Source organism: Pseudonaja textilis, chromosome 17 (assembly GCF_049901715.1).
Source record: "Pseudonaja textilis isolate UNSWEBS1 chromosome 17, rPseTex1.2, whole genome shotgun sequence".
Taxonomy (NCBI): domain Eukaryota; kingdom Metazoa; phylum Chordata; class Lepidosauria; order Squamata; family Elapidae; genus Pseudonaja; species Pseudonaja textilis.
In genome coordinates this window covers 8320194-8332826 of record NC_142006.1, presented here as the reverse complement: position 1 = coordinate 8332826, position 12633 = coordinate 8320194, and the positions used below count along the sequence as shown (strand labels likewise).

Genomic DNA, 12633 nt, shown 5'->3' with positions numbered 1-12633 from the left:
GATAAGCACTCACCTTTCTCTCTTTTGAATTGCTGCCAACAACTAAAGTGCCAAATTAACTGTCAAAAACCAACCGAAGTACGAAGTCCACAAAGAGCTTCATGGTTTAATGCGAACAGAGCCAACAACGTTGCTTCCTGCAAAGGTTTCTCTACCTTTGCATTTCTTTTTTACCTTTAGGGGAGGGGCAACACCTCCCAGCCTTACTCCCGAGTCGCTTGTTTCAGCTGCTCTTGCCTTCTGGCAGCTCTGCGCACATGAGCACTGGGAACAGGCTCCCCTTGTTCATCGCTGCTGTCAAATTTTGGAGGCTCCGGAGTCAGCACCCCATTTCCAGATGGTCCTGGCCCCATCTCTGCATTGGACGCAGGACCCCCGTTTGAGTCCTCCCCAGATTCCCAGACTGGTCCCCGTTCTTCCCCACTGTCCGATTCCGCTGCCAGCTGCACAGGCTGCCGGCGAACCGCAACATCCATCCCTGCCCTATTCTCTCCTATATTTCCATCCTTTTTTTTGGCTCATCTGATTCGTGCGGCCAACTTTGGAATAAATTCCACTCACCGGGCATACTGTGGTCCAGTTGAATCATACCACTGGCTGGAAGCAGTAATGTCCTCGTCTCGGATGGTCCCTTCATACATCCCCAAAGGATACCGGCATATTGCTGAGAAAGGGGAGGGGGCGGGGAAGGGCACAAGGTTTGCAGTGAAAAACAAAAAGCAGAGACCCCCTTCATCAAAGCCCCACGAAAGATACTTCACGCTTGAGGCTCACTGCTTATTTTTTTTTAAGCTTGTTTGAGAGGCTGGAGTTTCAGGCACAGAGAATCAGGTCCACAGATTAAATTCCAGTTAAGCTGATATCTAAGTCTAGTCAACTCACGGTCAGGACTAAATTGGCGCTATATAAGAGTTAACTGAATTCAGGAGAGGTCAGATTGAAACCATTTGTGGCAACATTGAGGATTCCAGGCTAATTCCAATCTTGACACCGCCCCTGATCCCATGACTGCAATGGTCGTAAGTATGAAAAACGGTCATAGGTCATTGCGGGGGGGGGGAACGGTCACTAAATGAACTGTTGTAAGTCAAGGACTTACCTATATTAATGTGGGAGTTAGGTTGTTCAAATGTGTTATCCAACGCTAATACTAACAAAACTTTTTTTTTTTTTGTAAATAAAAATGTACTGAAGGACTACAGTGTTTTGAAAAGATATTTCCTTACGGGATCAAACTAACAACGTAGTTGGATATTCCGTCAGGACGTATGCTAATCCCGTCTTATCGCACGAGGACTGCCTCAGATAACACAAGTTCTCACACATCCTTTTAATGTCATTTCAGGACATTCCAGGATTGGGGTTTTGGCCAAGTACAATATATCAATATGTAATCCTGTCTTGCCAAGAAGCAGGAGGCTATTTGGGGATAATATGCATTATCTAGAAAAAGCAGAGGAAGATAAATCTAGAAGCTTTCTCTTGGTGTTTGAAACGGACCGGATAAGCTTTGGTGAAACTGACTCTCCTGCATTACCTACTAAGAAATAACCTCTCTTGAAATTAATTACTTCTTGAATTAACTAAGAAATAACATCTCATGAAATTAACTGACTCTCCTAGATTACCTACTAAGAAATAACATCTCTTGAAATTAACCTATTTGGATTCTTTAAGAATTGAAGAATTCTTTAGGAGCTATTTTCTATCTTGGCTTTTAATGGGCAACGAAGTATGGCTGTTGTTATTCTTTTTCTCTATTTACATTCCCTGACCAGAAGGAAGGAAAAAAAATATTTATCTATTCCCATCTGGAGACAAGAAATCAGATTCAATAAACACACATGACGATTGGCTGGGTATTAATCCCGGAATTCTACTGTCTCTTCTACATTTCCTAAATTTAATGGGATGAGCGCCTTAGCCTTGCATCATCCAGTTTGCAGAAATGACATCTTGAAATAACGGCCCATAAAAGATATGCCCATTTTTGTGGAGACCTAAAAGTGTGACTGAGGGACGTGGTGGCTTAGGGGCTAAGACGCTGAGCTTGTCGATCAGAAAAGGTCGGCAGTTCGGCGGTTCGAATCCCTAGCGCCGCGTCATGGAGCGAGCTCCCCGTTCCTTGTGCCACTTTCTGCCAACCTAGCGGTTCGAAAGCACATAAAAAAATGCGAGTAGAAAAATAGGGACCTCTTTGGTGGGAAGGGAACAGCATTTTGTGCGTCTTCGAAGGCATTTAGTCATGCCGGCCACATGACCACGGAGACGTCTTCAGACAGCACTGTAATGGAGGTGAGCGCCACCCCCTAGAGCCAGAAACAACTAGCATGGATGTGTGAACGGAACTATTACCTTTACTAAAAGTGTCACTGGACTGGATGGAAACGGAACGGGAAATATTTAAGGCTGGGGAAGCAAGGGACAATTCCCGTTTAGTTACGTGGTTCATACCTGGATTGACTTCAGATCCTGAACAGGTTGAAAATCCAGCCAAGAGCAGAAGAGCTAAGCAGAACATCCTTAGTGAAGGTAACCTTGGAACGAGTACCCTCCGTTGGTCAGTTTGACGGGTCCTCAGTCACTGCCATTCATGACTCTGAGGGAAGAGAGAAGAAACTTCATTAGAACTAGATGGTCAGGTTCTAGATCAGCCATCAAGCGCCAGGAGAACCAGGAGATCCAGGCAGTTCAAAAGGGTATAAAGATTTATTGTAAGCTTAGGCTCTCTGCATGAATCTCAACTACTAACTGTTAAAGCAAGTGGGCGGTAGATAAGGAATTCACGGTGGGCTGGACTTAGGCCTCTTGAGGGTGCAAATGGACTCATAGGCAGTTCAAATGGGTATAAAGATTGATTGTAAGCCTAGGCCCTCTGTATGAATCTGAACTACCAATTGTTCTTCTTCCGTAGAGTCAGTACAGCTCTTGAATCAGAACCGAAAAAGCTTCTTGGAGGAGAAGAGAAACATCTTCAAGGAAAAAAATCGAAGGAAGTCCAGTTGCCTTTTGAAGGAGCACGAATGACGATCCACCTTAACTGCTTTCTTTTACACAGAAACACGTGATCTTTCCGCACGCTTCAATAAACTTTAGATAAACTGCCCAACGGCATTCTTTGATCACCGAGAAGGAAGAAGGAAAGCTGTAAAGAAAGACACCCACTCGGCCCCTCCTGCAAATCATATCCTGAAGGAAATTAACTTTCCGTGTCTTGGTGCCGCTTCTAAACACAATGGCATTCCTTGGCTCTTAGGTTGTCCTCTGGGCGCGCAAGGCCTTTGCTCCAAACTTCCGTCCCAACCGAGCTTGCAAGGTGCAAACGAGAAGAGTCCAATGTCCTCTCTGGCTTTTCTGATAGCCAAGCAGAAAAGCGTTAAAATTTCTCCTTTGCCGCTGGGGGCCCAGGGGCGGTTTTCTGCTGCTAATTGCTAACAGCTGCGAGAACTGTATATTTTACAAACTATATTACAGAAGAACGGGCGATGATAGCAAGAAAGGCAAAGCTAGGAGGGTTTGGCCAAGGTCACACACACATACCCACACACACAAATGTGCTCTGAGCTGGAGAAAATCCGCAACCCTCTTCCTTTGCGAGGGGAGAGAGAGGCCCACCTGTTCACCTCACCTTCTCCTGTCCCTCTGCTTTCGAGGTTCCCCCCTCTCTCTCTTCCCTGGCACAGGTCTCCAGCTCTGATCTGCCTCGCGGGCCACAATGTTCCCTCGCCTGCTTTGCACACGCGCCCCGTCTCGCTTGCATCTCTGCGCCTTCCTGCCTCCCCCGTCCCCCCCCTCCCCACAACCAGCTCAAGTCCTGCTCCGAGGAGTCTCTTTGGAAGGAAGCAAAGTCCCACCATCTGCCTGCCTTCTGCTTCCCTCTTTCAGGCCTTGGTGGGCTAACGAGATCCATCACCCATCTGGGCTTCTCTCCCCCAAACTTTGAGGAAAGGGTTTGGAGGTTTGGTTTGACGTGGATTGGCCTGGCTTCTTTCTCTTCTAAAAGATCCGCTTCTCCCCTGGAGGAACCTTCCACTGGCTCAGCCGAGTTGGAAGGGGCCCTGAAGGTCTTCTAGTCCAACCATTCTGGACAAATGGCGGTCCAATCTCTTCTTAAAATCCTCCAGTGTTGGAGTATCCACAGCTCCTGGAGGCCAGTCGTTCCACTGATGAATTGTTCTCACTGTCAAGGAGTTTATCCTTAGTTCTGGGTTGCTTCTCTCCGTCCTTAGTTTTCACCCATTGCTTCTTGTCCTGCCCTCAGGGAAAATAGTTTGACTCCCTCTCCTTTGGGGAAGTCCCATAGATAATTGGAAGACTGCTATCGTGTCCCCACAACGCAAGTCCTTCTTTTAATTAAACTGGGCCTATCCAGTTCCTGCCACCGTTGTTTAGCTTCCAGTCTCCTCATCACCTTGGTTGTTCTTCTATGGCTGCACTCTCTCTCTATATATATAGGGGGACATATATGTTCCCCTTCTGTGCCTAAAATCATGAAAGCTTCTCATCCTTTGACCTTGGGTGACCCCTTACTGGGTCAAGGAAGCAAAATGGGTTTTGTTTGTGTGTGATAATGATGATGACGATCGCTTTATCTGGGCCTCACGAACCAAGGCATCAATGTCCCAACCCTGGTGAGCCTTCCTTGAATGGTGCGATGTCATCACGCAACCTGCAGGTCTCAGTCAAATGCGACACAGCCTCCGCGGGCTCTCATGACCCAGGATCCCAGACAGAGGTGTGCAGTTGTGATTGCCCTCAGCTAGAAGGCAACAAGGGAGCTGTAGCCCGATTTATGTGGCGGTGCGAAGGTGGAGGAATCATGTAATTGGGGAAAGTTGGTGCGTTTCTTTCTCTTTCTTGTCGGTTTTTCAGCCTTTTTTCAATTTCATGAGGTATTGTACTCTGGCCTCATTCTCTCATATATGTGAGAATCTGTCTGTCTGCCTATATCTATCGATCTGCCTGAGGAGGAAAGCTATGGCAAATGTAGACAGGATACTAAAAAGCAGAGACGTCCCCCTGCCAACAAAAGGGCATATAGTCAAGGCTGTGGTTTTCCCAGTGGCAATGCGTGGCTGGGAAAGTGGGACCATAAGGAAGGCTGAGCGCCAAAGGATGGAGGCCTTTGAACTCTGGAGCTGGAGAAGAGTCCTTGGACTGCAAGGCCATCCAACCGGTCGGTCCTAGAGGAGATCCACCCTGGGTGCTCTTTAGAAGGCCAGGTCCTGAAGAGGAAACTCAAAGACTTTGGCCAACACATGAGAAGGAAGGACTCGCTGGAGAAGAGCCTAATGCTGCGAATGATGGAGGGAAGAAGAAGAAGGAGGAGGAGGAGGAGGAGGAGGAGGAGGAGGAGGAGGAGGAGGAGATGGCAGAGAAGGAGGTGGCTGGATGGAGTCACTGATGCAGTCGGCGTGAGCTTCAATGGACTCCAGAAGATGGTAGAGGACAGGAAAGCCTGGAGGAATGTTGTCCGTGGGGTCCTGATGGGTTGGACTTCATGACTTTGCAACTAACAACAACAAACTATCTATCTATCCATCCATGTATCATTTCTATGCATTCTGCACCTCTGTCTTTCTCTGTCTCTCTCTGTCTCTCTATCTCTGTCTCTCCCTCTCTCTGTCTCTCTCTCTCTTCATCTTTCCATCTTTCTATGAATTGTCAGGCATTTCTGCCTACTGCCAAAGGAAGGGCACTGTTTGGTCTTTCAAACTTAAAACAAAACAAAACGCCAGATACTCTGTTCCTCTTCCAGGAGAGAACGGGGCCAAGAGGAAGACAGCCGCTCTTCCTTCCTCTAAGCCAGAAAACAAAAGAGAGGCGACTGTGTACCCTTCCGGCTTCCCTGGGCCGTGCCCTCTGCCTTCCCCTAGGATGCCTCATGGCAAAGATGTCAAAAACATGGTTGCCACCATCCCCCCCCCCTTTTCTAGCTTTGCCTTCCCTTCCCTTTGGAGGGGAGGGAGGGGGTGGGCAGGCCTCAAGTCCCCGGAAGAGGAGTGAGTTGTTGAATTCGACAAAGCCAAGGGAAAAGTCTGCTAGGGAGTTGGAGAGTGAAGAGAAAGAGGGGAGGGGAGAGAGAAGAGAAGAGACGGAGGGAGGGAGGGAGGAGGAAGAGAAGGAAAATAAGACAGAGAAAGAGGGAGGGAAGGAGGGAAGAAAGGAAAGAAAAGAGAAAAAAGGAAAGGAAAGAAAAGAAAAAAGGTAGGAAGGAAGAATGGCAGAAAAAGAAAGGAAGAAAGGAAAGGAATAGAAAGGAAGGGAAGGAAGGAAGGAAGAAAGAAAGGAAAGAAAGAAAGAAAGAAAGAAAGAAAGAAAGAAAGAAAGGAAAGAAAAGAAAGGAAAGAGAAAGAAAGAAAGAAAGAAAGAAAGAAAGAAAGAAAGAAAGAAAGAAAGAAAGAAAGGAAGGAAAGAAAGAAAGAAAGAAAGAAAGAAAGAAAGAAAGAAAGAAAGAAAGAAAGAAAGAAAGAAAAGAAAGAAAGGAAGGAAAGAAAGAAAGAAAGAAAGAAAAAAGAAAGAAAGAAAGAAAGAAAAAGAAAGAAAGAAAGAAAGAAAGAAAGAAAGAGGAGGCAAACTCACACACCCCGCACAACAGGCCTTACCTCCCGGGCTGCCTTAGCCGTCCTGCCACCCCCGCCATGGTGCGGGGGGGTGGAGAGAGAGAGAGAGAGGGAGAGAGGGAGCCTAGGCGCTTGAGCGCCACGGATCCAGCCGGGCTCCCCTTCCCACCATCCCGTCCTCCGGGCCTGAGCAACTCCGCCAGCGGGGCTGAAAGTTCTTCCTCCTGGCTGCTCTGTCCCTCCGCCTTGGGCCCCGGAGACTCTTTCTCCTTCTTTTTCTCCTTCTTCTATGTCACTCCGGTTTCTATGGCAACCCTTGACGGAGGCTACGGGAAAGAGCAGATGTGCATGAGTGTGTGTGTGTGTGTGTGTGTGTGTGTGTGTGTTGGTGTGCAAAGCCAGAGGCTGCCTTCCTCTCTCTCCCTCTCTCCCTCTCTCTCTCATCCCCTCCTCCTTCAAGCTGTTTCCACTCTTGTTCAGCCCACTTGCCTGGACGGTCTCCAAACTTTGCATGCACATCCACAATGCCAAGAAAACAAGGGGAGCCGAGAGGAGAGGCCGGCCGGCCCAGCCAGGCCCGTGGGGGCGGGGGCGGGGAGAGAGAGATGCAATCCCACCCCCCTTTGCACCCTTCCCCCCCGCCCACTTCCCAGCCTGCTGACCCTACAGAAATGGGAAGCGGCACCACAGGCGCCACACAGCGAGTGCAGCTCTCTTGCAAGGAGACTGAACTTTTCGCCTCCTGCTAGAAGGCAGAGCGGTTCCTAGAAGTTTGGGGCAGGGACGTGCGGGGCAACCGCCCCTCTGGGGCAGGCGAGGTGACCCATCAAAAGGTGCAAAAGGTGCATCCATCTTTGGGGAGAGCATCCACAGGCCTGGCTCTGAACCAGGACTTAGCTGTGCCTGCTAAGAATGAAAAGCATTTGGTTATAAATCAGCTTTCTTTCTTTCTTTCTTTCTTTCTTTCTTTCTTTCTTTCTTTCTTTCTTTCTTTCTTTCTTTCTTTCTTTCTTTCTTTTTTCTTCCTCTTCTTCCTTCTTTCTTCTTTTTCTTTCTTTCTTTTTCTTCCTTTCTTCCTTTCTCTTTCTTTGTCGAGCATGTATTAGATAACATACATACACGTATAAACATGGTTATGAATACATGAAATGGACGAGAATAAAAAGGAAAGAGCGGGACAGTAGACACGTTGGTGCTCTTAGACACACCCCTTAAAAACCTGTTAGGTACGGGGCGAGGTCTGTAGTAGACGGTCTAAGGTTTTGGGGGTTTGAAGATGTAACAACGGAGTCAGGAAGTGAGTTCCGGGCTTTGACCTCTCTGTTGCTGAAGTTGTATTTCCTGCAATCGAGTTTGGAGCGGTTTACTTTGACTTTGTATCTATTGTGTGGTCGTGTGTTGTTGTGGTTGAAGCTGAAGTAGTCAATGACTGCTTAGTAGTCAATTGAGTAGCCCGTTTCCATCCCACCAAGGATCAGTAATAGCTAATGATGCACTAGCACTGATGATATCACCTAGTTGGGTCATGAAACGTCTGCAAGAAAACAACCCAGCTCAGAGAGCACCAAGGACCCCCTAATAACTGAGTTGGAAGGGACCTTGGAGGTCTTCTAGTCCAACCCTTGCTCAAGAAGAAGACCCTATACTCAATACTCAAATGATGTATGCCAACGTTCATAGTACGAGCAACTTACATCAAGAGCTTCAGATTCTAACGTATGAGGGCAAGGAGGGCATTGTAGCTACAACTGGTACTAGATGGGATAGAAACTGTGACCAGAACACACAACTAGAGGCTATAAACTGTTCAAAAGGAACATGAAAATGCATCTCAGTACAGATTAAACCAGCAATTATTTATGAACTATAATACAAATTAAGGGTATGGTTCTTTTGAACAGTTGAACAGACCAGACAAAACAAAACAGAGGGACAAGGTTGCTTTGAACGGAAGGAATTGTTGCGTCTCTGCAGAAGAGAATCAGAGAGGCAGCGCTCTAAACGTTTCATTTAGTAACTGTTCAAAGTTAAACGGGGCTGGGGAAAAAAATGACTTACTTGCAGGACCGTTTTTCACACTTACGACTGTCGCGGCATTCCCATGGATCACCGTCACACAGTCAATCGATCAATCAATCGTGTATGGTCAATGCACAACATGTGTCATGGAATCCCACCCACCCAGCGTTATTTTTAACCCTCCCCAAAAGTTTAGCACGTGTGCTATTTTATTTCAAAAGCAATTTCTCCTCCCCCCCACAACCAACCCCCCCAGGGCTGAAATAATGACATGAGCAAAATATGTTGGCTTGGCTGGCTTGGTTGGCTGCCCACACATCAGTGAGAACTAGTGAACTGATTCTGAGTCATTTGCTGAGTGTGTTCCTTCTGGGTTTCCCACGGTGTTTTAGGGAGCGAAATTAGGGGAAGCCGCTGCTAATGGCATCAGAAAAATCAGAACAACAAGAGTTGGAAGGGAGTTTGGAGGTCCTGTAGTCCAGGGGTCGCCAACCATTTGGACCTCAGGGACCACCACTCATTATTTTAAATCCCGCGGGTCAGAGATCCTGGGAAAATCCCCCCAAATGTCTGCAGGAAAATTCCCCACCCCGATTTCCTACCGATCGATCATTCTTTATTTGGGATTGCAGGATACCATCTCCAGCTCCGTTCTCGGGGGCGGGGGGAGAGAGAGAAAGAGAGAGAGAGAGAGAGACTTTTGGCTTCATGCAAGGAAAGCAGCAGAAGCAGCAGAAGTCTTTCTTTCTCTCCCCCAAACTCTGCCAGAAATGAGTCTTCTCTGGCACAGCCTCTTGGAGCATGAGGCCTTGCAGGGTCTCAAAGACTCATTTCTGGCGGAGTTTGAGGGGAGAGAAAGAAAGACTTTTGCTGCTTTCCTTGTGTGCAGCCAAAAGCAGAAGAAGAAAGAAGCAGACAGAAGCAGCCCAGTGGCTAGGCCAGGTGTGTGGGGTGTGTGGGGCAAGTTCCCCCCCTCCACCCTTTCCCCCCTCCCCTCACTACCTCATGTTGTTTGCAATGCAAGCGACGCAAGCCTTGTGTTCCCGCGGGCCGTGTGGGCAGCGTAGCCTTGTGTTCCCGCCCAGCCTGGATTAATTGCTTTGGGGGGGGGGAGATTTCTCTGTGGACCACCTACCACTCATTTCCTTTGTTAGCCAACGATCCCATCCCCAAACTCTCATGGGGTTTGAGTGATTCTTTCAGACCACAATGCCTATCTTCCACATTCAGGGAGATTGAGGAGGGGGGGGGGAATCTCCTCCCCTGTGCCTGGAGGACCCCCAAGGCTCATCCACCCTGCAACGATTGTTCGCCGAACGGAAGAAATACAAGAAGAATCCCAGCCATGAGATCTTCAGGGAATGAGTTATGAGTGGGTCAACGAAAGGACACCATGAGTGGGAACGAAGTCGCTGATAAAAATTTTGCTTTCCCTTCGCAAAACTCTTATTTATTCCTTCAAAGCTGGATGGGATTGTAGAGTGGTTTTGTTTTGTTTTTAAATTCCCTTCCTTTGAACAAGCAAGGGAAAACAAAGATGAACCGTCTGCATCCAGAGGGTTATCTTCACACTCTCCAAAGCCTTGGAGATGACAATTTGATTGCATTCCACTGACCTTCTCTTACTCCTCCTCCTGTTTTTCTTTCTTTCTTTCTAATCTACAATCTGGCTAGCAGCTAAGCTGAAGATGCCAGTTCTCCTAAAAAACTTCAAGAAACAAGGCAAGGAGGCCAACAGCAGAGATCTTCAGCTAAGGGCACAACTCTTACTCCATTAACCAAGAACATTCTTAGGAGGGGTAGCAGAAGGGGAGGATTTTGCTGACTCTGGCGTTTATGGTGTCCCTCGAACTAGTCCTTGACCTTAGAAACCACAGACAAGCTAAGAAAGAAAGAAAAAATACCCTGTGTTGAACGGGCCAAACCCACAGACTGTACTTCTCTCCCATGCAAATCTCTTATCTCCCGTGCCCTTACGAGTGTGAGGCAGACCGTCTAGGAGTTATGGAGCTCGCAGTGTTTGTTCTGTGGGCATTAAGGGGGAGAATTTTATCGGCGGGCCTCCAATTAGGATTATTATGCGGTGAAGTGGGAGGCAGAAATAGCTCTAGCTATTTAGAGGGAACACCTGGGAACGAAGAAGAAGGCTTGCGTGCAAAGATCTCGCCTAATTTTCACCCCTGGCAGGGCTGCAAGTTTGTGAGAAGTTGAGCCATGTGCCCCGGGTGTTACGAGGCAACACACTCGTGCTCATTTTAGCACGGCCCGGATGAAAATAGAGTGTGTACTTGCAACGTTTCGTCCCAATGTGCTTGTCCACATTGCACTTTTATCCCTTTAGAAAATTGATATGGCCATCCAACTCACTCTGGGGCAGATTAAAGTGCTAAAATGCCAATATAATATATATATATCTCAATAAACACCCCACCCCTTTGCTGATAACAATCGAATCAACCATTTGATGGACCCCATGCATTGCTCTGGGGTCCCCAAGTCCATTGGAAAAACCACGTTTTTAGGTTTTTTTTTTTAAAAAAAAGACAATCAAAGTTGGGGCCATTCTTATCTCTTCAAAGATGATCTTCCACAGGGTGGGAACCACCATGGAGAAGATCCTTCTTCTTGGTCTCACTAGATGGACCTTCTTCGGAGAGAAGTCCCTTAACATTCACTGCTCTGGTGGGTCAAGTAGGAAAAAATGGTCCTTCAGATCACTTCCGTTGGGTTGTTCCCTTGCCACCATCTTTTCCACCATGTCAAAGTTTATCCCAGTTAATACGATAGCCAAAAAAATAGTTACTGTATTCTCTAGGGTTAGGGTAGAAGTCGTGTATAAGTATAACAATGTGGTCGCGTCAACCTTGCCTTTGCTTATTGGTTTTGTTTCGTGGACTGGCTTTTGGGGTCAGTCCAACCCATGGAGGAGGTGGTTATTTTAGTAACCAGCATCAGATGCCGGCCAAAATGGAAAGGGTCGAAAATGAGCCAAGACAGCAATGGAGATCAAGAGGTCAGCAACCCACAAGCTTGGCATTAATTCAGCCCACAACTCAATCTTGGCCACCCTTAGACTTCATTTCAAATTTTGACCTCGCCGGCTGGGAAACTGGAGGATTACTCTCCCAATAAATTAGAATATGGCTTTTAAAAAAAAAAGAAAAACCACTGAAAGGGAAGGAAAATAAGCTCAAGAGAGACATTCAGTAACTCAGGAAGCAAGTAATATAGAAAAAAAGAAAGTATTTATTTGCTTGGGTCAATAGTTGGGTATCTTGTCCGTTTTCTTCTAAGAAAGCAGAAACGTTGAAAAATCCCCCTGGTGATTAGGAGACTGCAAGAAGCAACGGTTGAAAAATCAAAACGCTTGAAAGAAAATTAACCAAGGGAGGCTGAACTAAAGGCCCACTGTTTTCATGTCCCTCCATACTCCAGACATCCTGCTACAGAAGAGAGATTGAAGGACCCATAGATGTCAACTGCTTCAAAGGTGCAGGACATAAGAACTAGATCCATGCGTGATACTCTGGGGGACAGGCGCATGTGGTCTTGGGATGGTCTCTAGCCATCCCATTAATTTTCAGTCCTGAATGGAAACCATGAATGGAAACGAATCACGGTGAGAATCTGAAATTAAGCAGAAACTTCGTAAAGAGGGAGAACAATCAACCAATGAAACAGCTTGCCTTCAGAAGATGTGGATGCATCCATCACTGGAGGTTTTTAAGAAGAGGCTGGGAAGAGAATGGTGGAGTGTCTCCTGCTTGAGCAGGGGTTGGACTAGAAGACCTCCAAGGTCCCTTCCAAGTCCGTTCTGATGGATTGGTTCAGCGAGGACATCGCTTGGATCGCACACCGAGCCCCAACCCATTAACAAAATACTCCGATGTTACCCGCATCAGAACAAAGGATGAATGACAGGTTCTGTCCAAAGTTTTATCCTTCAAATTCCCTTGCTACATTCTTCGGATTCTCTACAAATCTTCCACTGGCTTAATTAGCCGGGAGCACTAAAAGGCAAGCTCTGTTTTTCACGGGCTCCGGCCTAACG

At 47.1% G+C, this 12633-nt stretch overlaps 1 protein-coding gene across 2 annotated transcripts in view; it reads right to left on the bottom strand.

Annotated features, from left to right (window-relative positions):
• Positions 1 to 7020, bottom strand: part of LOC113443947 (discoidin domain-containing receptor 2-like) — a 29938-nt gene extending 22918 nt beyond the window's left edge. Inside the window, exons 1-3 of one of the 2 annotated variants that reach the window (XM_026712472.2) lie at positions 6606 to 7020; positions 2455 to 2599; positions 562 to 664 (exon numbers count right to left, since the gene is read on the bottom strand). In XM_026712472.2, coding sequence (XP_026568257.1) covers positions 562 to 664; positions 2455 to 2521 — 170 coding nt within the window. In that variant the 5' untranslated portion in view covers positions 2522 to 2599; positions 6606 to 7020. The remainder of the gene's footprint in view (positions 1 to 561; positions 665 to 2454; positions 2600 to 6605) is intronic. The other variant, XM_087914667.1, reaches the window with a different exon arrangement.
• Positions 7021 to 12633: the final 5613 nt, after the last annotated feature.